At 49.2% G+C, this 20,120-nt stretch overlaps 1 protein-coding gene across 13 annotated transcripts in view; it reads left to right on the top strand.

Moving 5' to 3' along the window:
* The window catches only part of LOC308179904 (uncharacterized protein), a 56,784-nt gene that overhangs the window by 17,248 nt on the left and 19,416 nt on the right, over positions 1–20,120 (top strand). The window contains exons 8-12 of one of the 13 annotated variants that reach the window (XM_080560732.1): positions 372–770; positions 2,841–2,996; positions 11,005–11,071; positions 16,559–16,686; positions 17,536–18,511. In XM_080560732.1, coding sequence (XP_080416858.1) covers positions 426–770; positions 2,841–2,996; positions 11,005–11,071; positions 16,559–16,686; positions 17,536–17,769 — 930 coding nt within the window. In that variant the 5' untranslated portion in view covers positions 372–425 and the 3' untranslated portion in view covers positions 17,770–18,511. Of the gene's footprint in view, positions 1–371; positions 771–2,840; positions 2,997–5,233; positions 6,555–11,004; positions 11,072–11,175; positions 11,630–12,921; positions 13,086–16,558; positions 16,687–17,535; positions 18,512–20,120 lie in introns of those variants that run through there. The other 12 variants (XR_013940660.1, XR_013940661.1, XR_013940663.1 and 9 more) reach the window with 12 other exon arrangements.

Here is a 20,120-nt window from a genome sequence, read left to right as displayed (position 1 = left end):
CCTCCCCAGGCACCCATCACAATACATCTCCCATCCTAAACCACCATCAGCCTTAAACAACATGGGAAGCCACTCGATTTTGGCTGTCACTTTGTTCCCTGGAGAGTGCGTTGCCCATGTTATGGCGCTGCTGACCGATAAGAGCCAGACTGCGAAGTGCTGTTGTAGCTACAACCGTGGTGTGTCGGGTGTTAAATCTAGTGCTTGCCTTGCTGGAGCTGGAGAGGAAGGTTGGTGCATGGCTGGATAATAAAACCGTAAGCACCTTAGGCCCAAATACCACAGGAAAACCCCTCGGTTACGTGTATATCAGATGCATGGCACTGTTCTTTAACAGATGGCTGTTAACCCCCTTCTCTCTATGTTCAAAGGCACGGAGGAATGTTTGCATCCCATCCCAAGGCAGCTGCCGGCCCTGACCCCCCATGGCTTTGGGGGTTTGCGAGGTGCCTCAGAAACCCATTTCGGGTTCACAGCCCCAGCGGTGCCCAGCGGCTGAAGTCGACGCTGCTGCCAGAAGGGCCGGTCTCGCGCCCACCACATCTCCTTGGGCCAGCCCTGGCATCCACACGGCCACTCAGCCAGCCAGCACGCTGAACGTCCTGCAGATTAACCCTACGGAAGGGAGAACAAGGAGGGAGGATTGCTCCGAGACCAAGCGGCCCCTGGTGCCACGGGCCGCGCAGCCAAAGAAGCACAAGTGTCAGCGCAGGGGAGAGAGCGAGGGCGTGCGGCCGGCTGGGGGAGCTGCCTTCTGGCAGGAGCCCAGGGTAGGTCAGCTTAGGCCAGTTGTGAAACTGCACATTCACGCAGTTTCGCTCTCAGGAAGCAGCCTGAGAGCTTCCCAGGGGCCCGTGGTCCAGTGTGGGTTCAGGAACCAGCAGCATCTTCACTGGATCCAGTTACTTCTGCAGTTCATCTCGAGACCTTGAAGGTTTAATGCCTGTTTTCCCGAGCAGAAAGGAGCAGATTCATGCTGCACGTGAGGGTGATCCGGCGTTATCCCGAGAGACTAAGTGCCTCGGGGCAGAGCTAGGGTCTTGTTCTCCTCCAAAGCGGCTGGCATAAATAGTTAATTCAAGAACAAAAGAGGGCAGCCACACCGGGGTTTGCACCAGAGAGAGAGGGAGAGCGCAAATTAACCTTTATGGCTTGCCTTTAAAATAATGGTACAAAGTTTTGGATATTGTTTCAGTGGTGCTGCAGCAGTAATGATGTCAGGCTATAAGCAAGGCAGGATTTATAGGAAGAGATAAGGCCTTTTATTAGACCAGCTGGCCGAGCTGTAGAAAGCAGACACATAAGCCCTCCTTCAGGCGCCTGTTTCAGATTGGTAGAGCTCGTGTCTCGGGAAGCATGTTTTCCCTTTGAGACGGGTTGGGTCCATAAACCTCTTTTCTACCAGCCTCGCTCCACTCCTGGTTCATGTGGGCTCTTCAGGCCAAAGTTTCAGCTCGTTGAATACAAAGCTCATTTAAGTGGGCATCCCTGATCTTGGAAATTCAGTTCTCACCCCTGAAATGTTAACTTGTAGGTCCACATTTTTAAATACACAGCAGAGGCAGGACCATGCTGAAGCCAGGTACGCAATGAATCAAGTCTTCCCTCGTCTCCCCTTGTGCCAGGCGTAGCCACACGCCATCTAGTGAGGTGACACAGACCGCTGGGTTATGTATCCTGCACATGGAGCTTGCATTTATCCTATAAGCCCTGCAAGGACGCCTACTGGAGAGCAGGCAATTTTTTTCCAAAGTCACACAAGTTATTTGTTTTAAGGTAGCTCTCCGAAGGAAAGGGCCTGTCCAAGCCATTGCTGCTCAGTAAACTGAGGCGCTTGCCGACCACCACCACAATGGGATAGACACATGGAAAATAAACTAGGTTTTCAGAAAAAAATGCTTAGCACAAGACCAGTAACCTGGAAGGGGCCCATAAGGTAGCTGTTGCCTACGGTGCTCTCTGGCTACGGTAGCTGTTGTTGTAGAAGTAACTTTATCACCATGTAACCGAAGTGAAATGCAAACTTTGCGACTGAAAAGCTGAATTCCTTCCTCTAACCAGGCTGCAGCCGCCGAGGAGCTGAGGAATCCCCTCGCTTCTTCCTGCTTCGTGCTTCCTCGCTGTAGCTGCAGTCGGCGTTACAGGAAGCAATGCAGAACACACACCCTCCTTTTGTGCTTTATGAACCCTGCACTGGCAGCAAACACTTGTCTTTTGTCAGCGAGTAAAGCAGCTAGCGTAAGACACAGAAGATTTATAGGTGCAACATCCCAGCGCCGCGCACTTGGATTTACCCTCACTCCAATCCCATTTACTTTAATAGGAACGTTGCTGCTAAACCCCGATGCGATGCCGAGGATATTTACCCCATAGGGAGCAGATAATCTGGGAAGTAACAAGGTGCCATTTCCTCCTGGATGTGTTGTCTGACTGCAACCACATGTTAGTGGTACAATTTAGGGCCACGCTGGAACGAGGCGTCTATTCACCGCTTACCGGCGCGGTTAGGCTGTGCTGCCACGTGAGCTGGGAAGGCTCAGTTTGCTGTCATGCTGAAAGTTTTCAAATTAAAAAAATAAAATATATATATATTAAAAAAAAAGGATAAAGGAAAAAAATTAAGATACCAAAAAAATTTAAAAATTAAGATACCAAAACTGGAATGCCAGGCTTCATTGTGGGGCTTTCTTTTCGTATTTTTATTTATTTATAGTATACATTATAATTAAGATTATATATATTGTAAATTATAAATAAATATTTATTTTTATTTTGCATATTTTGGAGTCAAACTCCAAAGGTTATTAGATTTCTACTAGATTTCTACCTGCTCCTCACAGGTGACAGGGTGGCTCCAGAGACCACAGGACAGCCGGTCGCCTCGTGTCAGAAATCCTGTCTTCCAAGAACGACAAAACGTTGCCTCGCCCTTCACTTCTCCGGTATTTTGTTTATCCTGCTGTGGACACCAGCAGATCTTATCCCGTCCTTTGCAGGTGAGCAGCCAGGAGCTGAGCTATGCCACCACGTCCCCAGTACTCTGAGCCAGCACGATGCTGTGAAACCTCAGGACACACCAGCACACACAGCAGCTCCCGTGAATTTCTACTCAGATAATGACAGGACAAGGGGGAATGGTTTTAAATTAAAAGAGGGGAGAGGTAGATGAGATGTTAGGAGGAAATTCTTCCCTCAGAGAGTGGTGAGGTCCTGGCACAGGCTGCCCAGAGAAGCTGTGGATGCCCCATCCCTGGAGGTGTTCAGGGCCAGGCTGGATGGGGCTTTGGGCAACCTGGGCTGGTGGGAGGTGTCCCTGCCCATGGCAGGGGGTGGAACTGGGTGGGCTTTAAGGTCCCTTCCAACCCAACCCATCCTATAATTCCATGATACTCTGAAGCCCATGGCGTAGCTGTAGTTCTGCTCTTCCCCAAGCTGCGGCTGTACTTGGCCGACTCTCCTTGTCAGTGGACAAGGAGACGAGTTTGGGGATGTATGAATGAGTTTGTCAGGGGTGATTAACCACAGTCCCTCACCTTGAAATGGCTTCAGCTTGATTTCTTATGGAAATGAGGCTTCTGTGGTCGCATGGCAGCTGTATCCAAGTGTTTCGGTGTGTGCCTTCCCCTGCGGCTGCCCTTCCCCTGGTAACTTTTAAATTCACTGACCAATTCCAGCAATCTTTAACAGAGCAGTAGCAGTTTTAAAGATAATTAAGTTGCTAAGCGTTCATTAAAGTCGGCAGTGAGCTGCAGGAGAAAGAGCCTATTGTCATTTAGAATAACAATGTGGCTCAAGGCTGCTTGCCCCAGAGAATCCCCGCTGGAGAGGATATTATGCAAAGCCCCTTTTCCTCCCCACACGTGTTGTAGCAGAGCAGGATCCAGCCCTAAAAACTGCGGTTCTTTTCCAGATTGTTTATCAGGTGGGGGATCACAGATATGTTATTCAGCGAGTAAAAACTGCCAAAGACTAATGAATTCCTCCAAGCTCGGTGCAAGACTTAGCAGAGTGTGTCTTAGCACCCTGCCAAAGGAAGCAGTTCATTCAGAACTGTAAAAGGATTACCAGCAGCGTTACCCAAACCACTAGAAATGATCTCGTGGGATTAGAAAAGTTAATTTTGATGTGGTATGTGTGGCAGCATCCAAACTGTTTTCAGCAGGTCTCTGCGTGGAGCTGAGCGTTCTGCCTTCTCCTTCACCCATTTTGTGCTCGCCCTCATCCATTTTGTGAGTGCCAATGCAGCAGCACGAACCTCTGCCTAATGCATCAGAGGAACAGCTGCATCAGCCAGTTGTCGCTTTGCAGGGAGGAATTCTCTCCCTTTACAGCCCTACCGTACAAACACGACAGGGCAGGGTCCAGAAGCACAGCTCGAGCAAGCGGGTGGCATGGAGGCATTGCTTCTTCGGGAGCCCGAAACCCCTCGTGCCACCGCGCAGTGCAGGGGTGGGGATGACAGGCGTTCCCTGCTCATCCCCGAGCCCAGAGCTACCACTTAAAACAGATGTCTGTGTAAAAAAAGGCCTCACACCTGCCAAACCACCAGCCTCAAGCTTCCTTCCTTGTTTCTTCAGGCCTCAGAATAACAAGAGCGTTTGTGCAATCTGCAGCGCGCCCTGCGGTTTTCTCCTCTCCCCGAAGACATGCTATCTAATCTCCTCAGAGCAAAAAAAAATCAGGCAAAGAGAGAGGAGAAAAGAGGTTAACAGAGAAGCACTCGGCTCGGCTGGCTTCGCTTTTCGCCACCCTTGTTCAAAAAGGGTGGCATGGACCTTGCAGGAGGGGCGCGCTTGGGCGGATTGCACCGTGCAGCGCACGAGGCGCTGAACGAGACGAATCCGTTAGCTGAAAAGTCATCTCGAATCGGAAACTTTCCAGGGTTCGATTTTAAGCTGTGGCGCGAGTTTAGTGTGCTGCTGCTGCTTTGCTTTTGGTTCCTGTTTTTTTTTCTTTTTTCGCTAGCATTGAGAAACGAGGTGCCTTAGGAAGCGGCGCGGCGCGTAACACACGGCTTCAGCCTGTATACAAAGGAAGGAAGATGATGTGGCAGAACATTGTTGAGGAAAGATCCTGTTTGTACAGGGAGCTGGAGAATAGTAAACCAGAACAGAACGGGGATGCAGAAATGAAAGGAAATAAGCCCCGAACGCTTGTGAACGCTGTTTGTGTGCAAGAGCCTGCGAGAGGCGCTGAAATGGTTTTAAAACCTGGCTTATTTGTCTTTTCTCAGATTTCCTATCGTTTAATGGAGGGGAGGAGAGAGAAGAGAGAGGAGACACACTTGGCTGCGTTCCTCCGCCCGTCTTTTCTTCTGTGTCAGTCCGGCAGCAGTTAGGCATGTGACTCCTGCAACAGTGAGGTTTGCATGAAAACTGCCAGAGCTGACTAAAAGTTTCTGCACAGTAATTCCTCGCTCTGCTTTATCCCAGCAGCGCTCGGCTGCAGGAACGACTTCTGAAAAGGGCCCATCTACATCCGTGATTTCGGGAGGTATACAGAAAGCCTTCCCTTCGTTCAGCTCCACGAAATAATTAACTGATTTGATGAGCTTCGGTTCCCGATAAACATTTGCCTGTTCCACAGATGCTGTATGTGTAACAGAGGGAAATTACTTCCCTGCAATGTGTGCCCATTTGAGCTCATGTACTCTTTTGTTAGCCTTTTTAAAGCACAGCCACTTAAGGTCATTACATTCTCTGAATAAGCCTCTAATGCAATTTTAGATAAACCCATCTTTTCAGAGTCGTATCAAACATCTTGATAATGGAGCGTCTTGTCTCTGCAACAGGAGAATTAGTCTGTGAGTAAGCTGGGTGGTACTGCAGCAAGTGTTTTCTTCTGAATTGATTCAAGCGGTTTATGGTCAAATTTAGAGACCGATACGTGCACAGCAGCAAAACCTTGCATCCAAATACAAGCATCTGTAGTTCCTTTCTGCTTGTGCATAACCTTCCTGTGATGGTGCGAGCAACTTTGATCTTTGATACAGTGACCAGCTTCCTGCAGCAGGCGGAAGATAGAGTCTCAGCGGTGCCTGCAAGCCGTGTCAAGAATTTGTCAAAGTTGCTGACTCCTAAAACGCAGGCAAAGCTTGTTATAAATGACCCTTTTCTCCTGGCCCACAGACTGTAAACAAATCTGATGCAAACTCAGGCAAGGAAAGCACCATGCCAAGGTGTTTATTGATTTCTTTGTGTTGTGACTCTGGTGGCCAGGGTGGACCCCGCTAAAGCCGTCTGTAAAAACGCAATGCCTGAAAATGCCTTCCGCATGAAATTAGCAATCATTTTAATTGCAACAACCCCGAGACATGCCAACGTACCGCAGAGCCTTCCTGGATCAGAGCAACAAGTAACACAATTCTTATCCCAAAGCTCCCATAATGTGGTTAGCCAGTGGGCCTGGAAGAGAAGCAACTGCTCAGGGATGTTCCTCTAAGCATGGAGACAAGCTCACTGCTCGGGTGATTTCCACAGGGAATTTGCCTGTTACGAGCTTTTTTGCGGCTGTTGCGTGACATCGCTGGATAGTTTGGGTCATTCTCATGGCAGGTGCAATATGGTGGGCAGGGGGAAAGCAAAGGAGGGTAAAATCCCTGCCTTGTTTAGGTGCCTGCACCGCTGCGATGGTGGTGGCACCAAGTCCTCTGTGCTGATGGAGTGGGGTGAGAGGAGCCACTGGAGATGTCGGTGGCTCCTGTGCACAGCTGCAGCCAGGCAGGACGGAGCCACAGGCTCCACTGGCACTCTACCAGATATGGCTGGGAGCCATATGGGTTGGAGATCTCAAGGCCGAGTCCTGAGGAGCTCCCGGAGGGGTCGGGGCTGTGCACACACACCTCAGGTAGCCAGCAGCTACCCGCGCGGTGCAGACATCACGGAGCGCTTGGCCCAGGTGTGCCTCGTTCTGCTTCCGTGCTGACCGTGTACGGTAAAAGCTTCGCTGTGGTAAGGGTGTCATCTCTTGTCACCGTTCTGGTAAGTTTGTGCAGCCTCTCTGGGTATTACGCGTGTCTAAAAAGGAAATAGGAAGGAGCTTCGAAGGGAAATTGTGAGCAATCAGCGATGGAGCAGAACCCAGCCGACTTCCCATAGCTCAGGCGGAGAATCCAGGCTGTGTGCTTCAGCGTGGAATGCTCAGAGACCCTGAACTCTACCTGGAGTCTTCCGAAATCAGCAGGTGCTGGAGATGCTTTGTGCTGGCCATACGTATCCTGGGTTCAAGCGGGGCAGCCACGCTGTTTTGCTGCTCACACATCCCCTGGCAAGGCTTGGCCTTTGCCTCTGAGCTCTCCCGAGATGCTGTTCCTCCAGGCCTGGACAAAACCAGCCTTTTTTGTCTGGGGGGTGGCTGCGGGAGGGGAGCTTGCCCTGCAGAGGAGCTCCGCTGTGCCACTTGCCAAAGGGCAAGAGAACACACCCTGGTCTGTTTTGTTTACAACATAAATCACGGTGCCAAATTTGTCTTTAGCTTCACCAGGGATGTACCAGAGAGAGTTTTGGCCCGGAACAGCATGACGTATGTAGAGCTGCCATGAAAACACATATGAATAGAGCGGGGAAAAAGATCTGGGATCTGAGATCTTAATATCTGTTTTGTCTAATTTTTCTTTACAACACCCCCCAGTCAAGAAGTGGTTACCATGAACAGATAATGCACGGAGGAGTATTGTTACAGCACCTACATTCGTCTTCAGTTAATTAGCTTCTCATCCAAGGACTGCTGAGCGTGTTGTCTCGTCCCAGGGAAGAGCCACTCCCACCAGCAATGCAATTTGACAAAGCTCCGAACCAAAGGAATTGCCAGGCTGCAACACCCCCTTAACAATGGGATCCTCTCCTCGCTCCCTGCGAGGTGTGGTTTTCAGGCAGGCACTTTCAGGCTCTTGGATTCCTTTGCTAGGCTGAAGGAGCTCATGCCACATGTGTAAGTTGGTACAAACCCTTCTGAGATCTACCAGAATCGAAAGGTTTGGTTCTCCACTGAATGTACGCAGGTCTTGGGGACTTGCCGTGTCCCACCCAGGTGGTCGCAGTGCTGGACTGCGTTAATGCAGGTAAAGGCTTCCCTCTGTGCGTGTGTAAAGAGTGAAAATGCGATCGGGTCACACTGTTGCAGGTTTGTAAATACAATTTCTAGAGCAGTGAACTTCAGCGCTAGGTTTGGTGGAAGGGAAGGACGGGGAGGATGATTTCCCTTGGCAAGATGGGATAGCTGAACAGATGTTCACCTGAAAATGCTGAAAATAAGAGAGCTAGGGGTGCTGATCGTCATAGTGCTTCACGGTTACAAAAAGAGAGCAAGCATCCTCAGCTCATGGGGAGATGGATGGAGAGAGAAGGCAGGTCTGGAATATGTGAAGATCGGAGCTTCATATGGCCTTGCTGCTGGGTTTGTTTTCTGTGCCAGTAGCCCGTGGAAATAGTAAAATTAGGCTGGGCTAGTAAAGGCTCTAATCCCAGCTCATCGCTTAGACCCTGCTCGTATCCAGGCCTTCTCAGCTGCAGCAGGCTGCCGCATTTCACAACCCTGGGAAGGGCTCCCCAGCTGCACGATCCCAACGTTTTGAAGTGAAACATGGTGCATTATATTAACTCGGCTCAGACAATCGGCTTTAAACATCTGAATCTCATTTCTTGATGTTAATTCCCCTTGCTCAATCTTTATTTCAGCTGTGTGGAATTCTCAGACCTTTCTGACCCTGACTTATCGTTTCCTGATGTTTCCCTGCGAGCTCACCGAGGTTTCAGGGAGGCTGATGTTTCTAAAACGTGCACACCTTTGATTGCATGCGTGGCCGGCCCGTCAGACCCGATCTCTCATGTGCTGTGCATATATCATCGTCTCCACTGCTGTGTCCTCTGCAGCTTTCCCGTTCGGCGCGCTTATCTGCGTGCCCCACTGATGCAGTCCTCCTTAAAATGTGGTTATTATTTCAGGCTTTTCAAGCTCAGCCTCTGCATACTGCAAAACTTGATCTGAGCTTACGTCCGCTCTTGTCACTCATATACAGGTTCCATCTGTTCCCCTTTTCCTCTCCCGTCGCTGCTTGCCACATCCAGGCCACATGCTGCTTATACATTGTACCAGAGACATTTCTGCACACACACTTCTGAAAATGTGGCTCTTAGTGCTTTATTGTTCACATGTGTCTTGTTGCTTAGGGCAAGTTTTATCAGTAATGATTTTGTTGTTTACTGACACGTAGAATAAAATAGGGTACTGTTAAAATGCGGACGGGGGAGAGAAAGAGGGCCTTTGATACACCAGTTACGCTGCTTCTGCCAGCTTTCTGATCGTGCCCCCCTGCCACCACTTCCCCAAATTCGGTAGTTGCCTGAGGATAACACCAGATCCTACCATCACAGCAATGTATGGACAGCTTCTCTCTGTGGTAAGGGCTCCCAAGCACCTCCTATACCCCTGCGCCTGGTGAGGAGAAGGGATGGGATCTTCTGTCACCGAAGGACTCCCTCCCAGCCCTCCAGCCCTAGCTTCTGCGTTAGGGCTGCTTCACGTTGCACCTCAGCACCTCTACACAGCAGCTATACTCTTCCATTTGAAGGGGGAAAAAAAATCCCTGCAGAACCTAGTTCAGGAAGTGAAATCAGTGCTAGGAGCTGTGTGTGAAGCCCCTCCTCTCGCAGGAGCTGAGCTGACCCCCAGCACGGGGACTGGAGCGGACCCACGGGCGCGCGGCGGCGGTGAGTTGCTGCGGGCAGATCCACCGGGAGCCATTTCAGATCTCCCCCATCACGCCTGTCTCCGTGCCTGCGGTGAGGCCAAAGTACCCGCACACAGATCGCGCTGAGTGCAGCTCCCAGAAACGTTCCTGGGTGTCTGCAGCGGCGATGGCGCAGAGCCCATGAGGCTGGATTATTGCCACCCGGGGATTTCCCGCAGCAGGAAATCCCCAGCTGCCCCGAACCCCTGCTTTCCCACCTGCGGAAGCCCAAGACCTGCCTGTGGTGATGACAATTCCCACTGCTGGGGAAAGCGAAGGCTTATAGGAACCCACACATGATGGGAACAGACCCAGTTTCCATCGGCGACTGTCGGCTGCTCCCTTCCCAAGAAGAGGGGCAAGCAGCCACCCGGCTCCGTTCGCATGCCCACTGCGCAGCCACACGTCTGTTATGTACCGCTCTGCACCCAAGTTTGAGGCCGTGGATCAGCCAGAGTGGATGCAGGAAGAGTATGAAAAAAAAAAGAGAAAGGAGCGGAGCTCTTGGCAAGCTGTCGTAGATTAAAAAGGAGGCAGGTAGGAGCAGAGCTGAAGCAAGTGCCTAAAACAGTTGTTCAGGAGAAACAAGGGCTTCGAGTGACATTTGAGTATGGGAAAGAAATCAGCATCCGTGGTTTTCATTGGTGTTCGGAGCGCTAAAAGCAGAAGTGGTTGCTGGAGTCTGAACAGGAGTCCGAGGCTGAGCTCGCAGCTTCCTCCCAAACTGGGGGAGAAACTGCTCACTTGATTTACAGGCTCAGTGGCAAAAGAGTTCTTGGTTGTAGAAGTTTACTTTTTTTTGGGAAACAAATCACTTTGTGAGCAGTGGAACTAGTGACACCTGGTTTCCCATGGGTCCGTGACCCTTGCTCCTTGCTCCTCCTGCACACAGCAACAAGCCCAGCGCTCCCCTGCCTCTGCGTGCTCAGATTTCGCAGGGCAGCAGGCAGGTACGTGTGTTCAGGCTGACCAGCTAACGCCGGCACGGTCAGCCAGCGTGCAGGCAACCACTAGCCAAGTTGGCTGCTGGCCCCATTTCTCTAACCGAGGTCTCTATCCTGTGCCCAGCCAACCGTTTTCACAAAGTTTAGCAGGGAAATCAGTAACCTTTGAAACTTCTACCTCTCTGTCCTGTACAAAAGCAAGGTAAAAGTTACTAATGGGGCTGGATAGATTGAATCTGAGGTAAAATGTTCTGGTGTATTGTCTTTGGATGTATATTTAGGATGTCAGTCCAGGTTCTGGAAATCATTTCTCTCCCTCTCTCTCTTTTTCAGCTATTTTTAACCTGGACGTGTTCTGTGATTTGTTTCACGCACAGCACTGAAATGGCACAGCTGAGGGGTGAGTGGCTGGTGGGAGAGGGGAAGGGGGAATCAGGGGCTGCTGATGTTGGCAGTGCTGCTAGAAGTGCTCGTGAAACGATAGCCTCGGCCTCTGCCTCTCAGGCCTGGATAAAGTGGAGTCTCACACTGTTGTGAAGCCCAACAGATTCACAGTCCTGAACTGCCCAGATATAAGGAGACAGAGAAATCAAGGCATCCTGTGAAAAAGCACCAGAGAAAACGGCCAGTTTTGAAAAGTAATGTTTTCTGTCACAGCTCAACATGTCAATACTGCCCACGCTTCTGCGTGTGCCTCCCTCTGTGCAGGGTCTCCCCAGAGAAATCCTTTTTGTGGAAGCCCTGTCACTGTACGGCGTGTGCATCGATTCACGGGATCAAGCCCTAACAACCCTTTATCTGAGCTACCACCAATACAAACTGGGGGCTTGGAAGAAGGGAGGTTTTATCTGGAAAACGCATAGGAAAAAAGCTTCTTGAGCATTAATTTACAAAACGAGAGCTCTAATTGCAAAGCATTTCTTTTCTTCAGTTAAATATAGCTGATTATAATGTGTGAGATCTGTCTTTTCCCCTTGTGTTCTGTTTAACGCTGTTTGTTCGACATGAAAGGAAAAGAGGATTAAAAGGGAGAGATTGTATCGTAAACAGCCCTTCAGGGTAGGTGGGAAAACAACAGTAACTCTCTGAAACAGAACACAGGGATGCCCTTAGGAAAAGGTTTTGAAAGTGTCCTGCATTTGAAAGTTAATGAGTAAATAGATCTCAAACATTACTTTAAAGACTGACAGTGCCAGCTTTAACATCTCAAGCATGCACCACAACTGAGAAGAGACAAAGGGAATTTTTAATGGGCAATAAGTGGACTAATATTTTTGGATGCAAAGCTAAAAGCGGGTTAGTTCTGATGGGATGTGGGTTTCTTCTCTGCTTCCTGACACAGCAGCTTTACTGGGTTTGTTTGCCTTACAGTATCTTTGGATGAGACACCACTTTTTCCTTTAAAAAAAGAAAAGAAAAGAATAGCTGGTGTTAATAATCTCCTTTGGGCTACGGTAGATCTGTTGAGTATAGAGTTTGTAGGCCTTGGGGGTCCCTCGTTACTGCTCGCACACTGCCAGCAGTGGGAGCACGATTTCTCCCCACGAGTTTCTGTCCCACCCTGTTGCACTTCAAACAAACAGACTCCGGTTATCGTGCTCCTGGATGTGAGGCGTTTCGGAGGAGTGATATTGCTGGGCAACAGGGATGGGAGGGACGTGTAGGTTGGGATGGAAATCCTGTATTAAGGGAATTGCCATCAAGTGAGGGTTGGGAGTCAAGGAGAGAAACAGAGACCAAGAATCCCCATTTCCAGCCCAACATCAAGGCTGACAAAGTCCCCGTAGACCTGGGTATGCCTTTACCTGCCTAGAATCATTCAAAACCCCACTGATGTTCTCTAGACCCTTTACCCACTCAGAGCCCCCCAACCCATATCACCTATTGCCAGCCAACCCCCATTTATTCTGATATCTCAGAAATTCATGGATTGTTTCACAAACCCTCTTCCTAACCCCATTTTTCCCCAAACTCCTCTGCTGTTACCACAATATTGAGACAATCTGCCTACACTAGCTCTAGTCACCAGCCTATAAAAAGAAGAATGAGCTCCCTAAGCCTCAGACGTCCAAACACGGGGGAGCCAGCCCTTGACAGAACACATTAATAGCGTCTCCAGTCCCTTATCACAGCTGCTTTCTGACTCACGCTTTTGCCAAGGGCCAGCCACCACCTTCCAGTGCTTTCTCGATTGATAAAAAATACTTGGTGTAATTTTCCTGCTCTGTCATTACGCTGTGCCTCTTCTAGAGCAAGTAAACCCTCGATCTGTCTGCTCACACCTTCATGCCAGACCAGCCTCTCAGAGCCAAGGATCTGCACTGCTCCCAGAAACCTTCCAGCCTTCTCCCTGCACTCAGCTCTCACCGTGTTGCGTGTTGACCAAGGACATCATCTGCCTTTCTGCAGCAGAGGTACCTACAGAAGATCACATTCCTGCACAGATCACTTGACCCCCTGTCCGTGTGAACTTGAATATTTCAACAACTGGACAGAGGGACGGGCTGTGCGCTCTTCTTCCCCTTCTCAGGGCCTCTTTCAGTACATTCCCAGTCTCTTTCTTCTCACTAGCTCCTTCTGGGATAGTCTTGAGCATCTCCCTGGCCAAGTGACAGGCTGCCAGGCAGGCACAGAGCCTTTCACTTGACTTTCTCCAGGGAATGGAGCTTTGACCTGATGCAGGTATGGCTGAGACTAGTTCTCCTGCCCCGTTAGGGATGATGCCATGTGGAGTCAGCTCTTCTGTGCCTTCTCTTTACGCTGTGGAAATTAGCAGCAAAATCTCTAGATTTCTTCTACCCAAAAGCAAGAACACTATTTAGTCCACCTTCCATCCACAGACACATAGGTACCTACATACATAGAGACACATATATATGTAAGCTTTACCAAGTCCCGTGCAATTCCTGGCATCCTTCTGAGCTCCTGGAGCATGAAAGTCCAAAAGGAAGAGGAGGCCGAGCTGCTCTGTTTATGTTTGAGAGAGACTGCTTGCACAAGTGGCCGTGTCCTTCGGTGCAGTCCCAGCCCCAGGCACTCAGGACACAGCTGATCGGTGTGAGGCTCCAGCCAAGCCTGTTGTGACCCTCTTTGGAAAAAAACTCAAGAGTTCAGCTTTCTTCTGGCTGATAAAGCCGGTATTGTGAAGAAACCAGAAATACTAGTCCTGCTCGAGAGCTGTGCTGTGCCCCAGGCAAGAATACTAACGCAGGATTCTCCCTTCAAATAAAAGTGAAACAATCGGGTATTCTTAACGCAGTCCCAGGTGGAAGGCCCTGCTAGCTGGGAATATGCAGTTGTGTGGCTCCAAGGGTGAAGATGTGAGGCTGGGGACAGGTGGAGCACGGGAACACAAACCCAACAGGAAAAAGGGGTTGCTCGTGGTGCAGAACCGAAGAATCTCATCACCTGCCTTCGCTAGGTGAAAGCTGGGTGATCTCGATGCCTCTTTGGATTTGGCTCGCTGGGAACAGCATCACATTCAGCAAAAGGTGAAGCACAGGGGAGAGGAACCGCATGGGCAAGTGTATGCAGAAGAGCAGATGGAAGAGGTGGGTGCTCTGATGCTGTTAAGGCAAGCACTGCAGAAAGAGGGAGAGTTCAAAGAAGGATGGGGGAAAAAAAAATCTCCTTACAGCGCATGATATCAAATATCATAGAGCAAGGGTAGGTCTGGGACTTTTCAATGGGAGGAGGAAGCCTTGAGCTAAAAACTATGCTCCCATTTCCTAGCCCACTGCCCAAAGACTCTTGGCAAGAAGCAGTACCAAGTGTGAAACACTGGCCTTAGTGAATATCAGTTCAGCAAACCCCAAATTCAAATGACCACCAAATCACAGCCCATGAGATGGCCAGTTTCCCTGCTTGTTTCCTACTCCTTCTGTGCGTTGCCTCATGCTAAACATGGGTTTATTCTTTAGAAAAAGACACTCTGACTAAACAAGCACTCCTCTTACCTGCTCTGACATCCCTTCCCTTCAGTCCCCTCACTTGAGTGCCGCACGGGGCATAAGTCATCTCTCCAAATCCAGGTGTGAAGCTCAGATGAATGCTCTCAGGACCCCAGTAACTGCAGTGACTAGATTTCCACTGCCTGTAATGGGCGAGCTGTGCTCCAGGACTCGCTAATACTCCCCGAAAGCCCTGTGGATGCACAGTCAGAGACCTAAAGACAGACCTATAATGTGCTACAGAAAAATAACAGGCGTTGCAAGTGTCTCATGTCCTGCCATAACAGGACTCTTTGGCAAGTATTTTAGAGTGAATGAGTCTCTCTGTTGCATCTAGACCCCTAACTCTGTTCCTGTCCAAAACTGCTGTGTACTTTTTCCTTGGACAGTGCCCAATCTGAAGAGTTAGTGTTTTCCACACAAAAATGCCTGGTTGGTAAACTTCCAAGAAGTTCTATTTTTGATTCAATGAAGAATGGCAGCTTTCCATGGAATTTACTTTTCTTCCCCCCCCTGCCCCTAGTTCCCCACCCCCAACAAGATTGCTCAAAAATCTGTAAATTTTCATTTGGAAATACTACCAGGGGGCCTTATGGATGTCAGAGTTCAATTGTCTTGGTCTGCAGGAGGCTGGATGGTTTCTGTAGTCATCATTTCTGACTTGAAAAACTACAGTTGTTGGTTTTTTTCCTTTTTTACCTTTTCATTGCTCTGTTTTTTCCTTCTCTTGAAGACAGTACAGCGGAGGCTCTCCCGTAGACTTCTGAAAACTCTCACATTTTTTTTTAACACCGTGCTCCCGAGACCATATGGTCACTTGTGACCATGAAAGATTAGGACAGGAGTCAGAGCTGTGAGGAAAGTGAAGGAACCCACTCCGTGTCAGAGGAAAGATCTGCTGACATGTGGTTGCCCGAGAGCTAGAGATACAGAACTTGCAGGATGGCTTTTATTCTCCTGCATCCAAGGTTCACCTACTTCTGTATACAAGCTGTTCCACAGTCTGCAAACCATGTCCTAAATAGCTGAGATTTGCAAGAGCATGCTGGCTCCTCACTGGCTCCCACGTTCTGATTCATTTCTTGTCCCATTCTCTGTCTCCAGAGTCCTCAGTGAACAAGAACTGAGCTTCTTCCAAGTCGTAATGATCCTCACTTGTTCGCTCTCTCACAAACAGAATCCCTTTGGCCAGCAGCCAGGACTGCAATAAGGGCCAGGCACATACAAGGGCAGCTTAAAAGTACCTCAGCTTTGGGAAATCCTGCTGGGCTGTAAAAGCTGCCCACAAACCCAAATCATATCAAGCAAGGCCTGTCTGATAATTCTTTGGCATAATCCCTGAACTCGCTGAACAGCTTTTCCATACTAAGTATTTCCAGGTGGGTTATTAGGTCCTGTATCCCTTCCATCTTGTATCCTCTTGTGGTTGAAAAAGGCATTCCTTAGAGCAAGCTATTTTTTTTTAAAGGAAAACAAATATCTTCCTTTACGTTTCTGGTTCCTGCAAACCAGAAGAATACTTTGCAAGACACAAACTCTTCCTGCCCTAACACATAGCATAGAGGTCTTATCTCTCCCCAATGCCTGTAAAAAACTTTCAGTTAGGGCGATAATTGCTATTTTCACAAGGAGGTTGATACTGGTGCAACTACCAGTGTGCACACTGATATTAACACAAGGCATGCACTGTTAAAACTGGCTTTCTTTCCTGTATTTTTATAGCGGTATCACTGTAGCCACATTTGGGGCTGTACTTCTTTAATTGTGCCAGAGTAGTTAAAAGGAAACAGCTGAGCAGAGCACGTCCTGCAGTGCCTGCTGGCAGAGCCCTGTGGCTCAGGGGTACGAGGAGGTAGGATCCTGGACCTGAGCAGCCCTTCCAGCTCGGGGTGCGCACACTTCTGTTGGTTTACTAGTGTTTCCATGTGTGCACGCAGGATTCATCAGCAAAGCCCAGCTTTGCCAGGAAAAGCTGCATCCCCGTGAGGACCTCTCTGCTGCTGTAATGCGGCAAAGCTTTGATCACTTTCTGCTGGGGAAGGCTGCTTTGCAAGGAGAGAGGCAGGTAGGGGGTTTGCTGACCTGCTGTTATTTTTGTTCACTGTGGAAATCTATGTCTACTGTGAATGGGATTATTGAAAATGGACCCCCAGTGTAAGACTCGCAGATCTCTAGGTACTGCATGAGAGAACTGGGTAAAGAAATGATAAAGGTTTTCATTTGGAAATTGTCAATGCAACAAACTGATTGCTTTGCTGATCTGAGCCTTTGGGGTCTCCGCTACCACAGAAAACGAAGAGCGGTGGAAACAGAACGGTGCAAAACCCATAAGGTTTCTGTGAGTTAAAACGTGCTGTTTCACTTTGAGAAACTTTCAGGCAAGATGATTTTGAAAGTACACGTGTCTCTGGAAAAAAAAAAAAATAACCAACTGTGACCGGTAAGATCTGACCAGGCAGCGTGTGGTTGGTTTGGAAGCAGCCCTGCCAGTGAGGCCTTACTCCCCAGGGAGGCCTGCCTCACCACGGGGTGAAGGACACGAGTGCTGGCTAGGATTTTTTCTACACCACCTCTTGAAAGAGGTAGGTACCGATGGGAGCCCAGTCCCACCTCGGCCAGCCCGTACTCATGGTTGCAGTGAGGTCAAACAGGCCGCAGCCCTGCGCAGGCGCAGCGTGTTGGCGTGACTCACGGTCCTCCCCGCGCAGACTTCCTGCCAGCATCCCCTCCCCGTGCCGGGATCTTGACACCTCCCATTCCTGAGATCTTCTTCTTTATTCCCCCCACAGACGTCCTGGCCTGTTCCTGTTGGTTTCTGGCCAGCCGTGACTAGCTGCACCGAGCACCATGGCCTGCCGCCATGTCAGGTGCTGGGCCAGCGCTCCTGCTTTTAACCTGCTCCATCTCCCCTCAGGTGGTGAGACCTGGTGAGACCATACCAAAGCCGGTCTGGGTGACAGAACAACCCGGGGTCTCTGAGGTCCTGGAAAAACTGCAGCTCCAACAGCCCTGGCAGGGTCTGGAGAGCCCCATGCTGCTGCTGGAGAGCAAAAACAAGGCAGGAGGTGTTGCAAAGACGTTATTTTCCCTCCCAGTGAGCAGCAGAAAGCTCCGCCCAAGTTTCACTCCTCACTCCCATTTTAAATAGAAAAAAAAAAGTTAAAATCAACACTTGCTGCTGTGCATTGCCTGTGCTGTCATGTGATCCAGGCATGTGATTAAGTTGTTGATACTTGTTTTTTTTAATTATTATTTTTTATAGGATCAAATTTGTACCTGCTGTAGAAGCCTGTGTAACTTGTCAGAGCAATTCTCTACCCTGGCAAGTTACACAAGCTGTGGAGCTTCTCCCTGCCCCAGGGTATCCTACCGATCTCTGCCTTCTCCCTTCACGGATGACTCCTCCTCGGTGTCCTTTTTGCAAAGGCATCAGCTATAGCCATTTTTAGGAAAACGGGCAGAATTTCTCTTAGCTGCACTGTGGAACATGGTGAGACGCCTCGATGATGAGGCAGTAGTTTCTTCCAGCCTTTCCTCCCGTTGGAAGTAAATAAAAAGGGAGGATGAGTTTCAGCTGGAGGAAAAAAAAATAAAAATCAAAAAGAGACTGTGCTTGCCAGCCTGTAACATGCTCTGTGCGTTTGATTTCCTCTCGCAGTCTGCACAGATCTGCCTGTGCAGATCTGTTTAGTCATGTTGCGTGGACTGGATGGGGCTGTTTGGCGGTGTTTGTTCCCAGCTCTCCTGAATGATCAGATGTTACCCGTGCTGGGTTGCCATCACCTCTGAACCGGGCCCCTTCCCTCCCTCCCGGTTTGCTTATTATCAACCTGGTCTGCAGCCAGAGCTCCAGAGGATGAAGAGGGGCGTGCAGAGGTGTTTTTTTTTTTTTTCAGCAGGTTTTAGCAAGAGGATGTCCTTTTACTGCAGGACTAGAAACAGCCGTGGGCCTGTGCCTGGAGTCTTTCCGTGACCAGTCTACATGCAGCGGGCCAAATCCCAGTCTGATTCTCAGGTCTCAATGGTTCCAGTGACAAAATGGGGGAGCCTCTTCTTGAGTGAGTGCCGTTTTTTATGAGAGAAGGGGCAAGCCTTTGAGATAGCTTCATAATCCTTTGCTGGTAGAGCTGGCCTGGGACCAGGCCAGCACCTGATCTCTGATGAAGCATTTACAATCCTGGAGCCCAGCCATGGCCTCATGGTTACACGGAGGCATGAATGGGAAGCAGTCCCGTGCTGTTTGTCCTCCTCACGTGGGTGAGGAAGCACGGGCAGTGTGAAATGCCGGTGCTTACCTTTGTGGTGGTCATCACCCACCGCCTCTGTGGGTTATTGAGGCAGAAGATGAAAGGTATGGTGTGAACACTACTGATCTCCCCAGTGTGCGCCGCATGCTTCCAAAGATGCACCACACGCTCTTCCCGGGATTTGATTTTAATTACAAATGAGCTTTTTGTTCATGGGAATAGATGCCAATCCTTCTTATGGGCTTTAACTGCTCATACGGCTGATCCTAGCAGCCTGGGGAGGCCTCTCCGCTCTTTCTCCAGGGCTCACTGTTGTTAGCTTGCTGTTGGTGCTTGTACCTGCCGACACCACCTCCCTATGGAGATGCTGCCTTGTTGTTTTAACTAGAAATCGGGTGTAACGGTTGTACAGCGATCGTGATCTCTATCTCCCCTGTACTGGAAATGTACATCCAAAGCTGCCCTGCAGGAAGCAAATGCTCACCTGAGCCTCCCACTGCTGCATGGTTTTCACTAGGGTATTAAGGTATGTGTTTCTCACTAGAAATAAACGTACTGTTTTCCTGAAGATGGTTTGTATTGTTTCTGTCGAAGTCTAGAGGCAACAGTGGGCAAAGTGCTAGCTTTTCCTCTTCCCCTGTTTCCCATTTTCTTTATTTTGCTACAATATCTTCTCCCTGCTTAGAAAGGTATCTTTTTGATCTCAACCACCCATCATCACCTCTTTTCATACTACCTGGATTTGAACCAGACAGTCACGGGCTCTCCAACTCATTGCAAACTCCCTGAGTTGCCCCAATCTTTGTTTAAAAAAATAAAAATCTGATCTGGTGTTAGTGCTGTTCTCTTAAAAACAAACAAAAAACAAAGATGATACTTAGAAAAGCCATGTGATTTTTAGCAGTAGTTTGAACTGTTAAACCAGCAAATTTCAGGCTTCTTATTTCTATGCTTAAGTAGGACTTGAGGTGGATCACTCAAAATACCTCTATTTCTTGATTGACTAGTTTTGCTGTGTTTTGCCCCATCTTTTCTCCGTGGCCTGTTTGAGGATCCAGTTGTTTCTCTGGGCTCTAGAGTTTTCCTATGTCATGTCTTCCTGAAACTTCTCCTTTCCCAAGGATCTCAGGCAGCTCGTGCCTGTTTTGTATCTGAGACCTCATGTCTTTGACAAATAACGGACTCTCTGCCCCATTGGTTTTGTTTTGCTGAACAGGAGCCTGCTAATTTTTTAAATCTTATTCCCATGTTT

The sequence above is a fragment of the Anser brachyrhynchus genome (genome assembly GCF_964034855.1).
Source record: "Anser brachyrhynchus genome assembly, chromosome: 1".
NCBI classification, from domain to species: domain Eukaryota; kingdom Metazoa; phylum Chordata; class Aves; order Anseriformes; family Anatidae; genus Anser; species Anser brachyrhynchus.
Note: the sequence above shows the minus strand (reverse complement) of the source record. Positions and strands in the feature narration are given on the sequence as shown.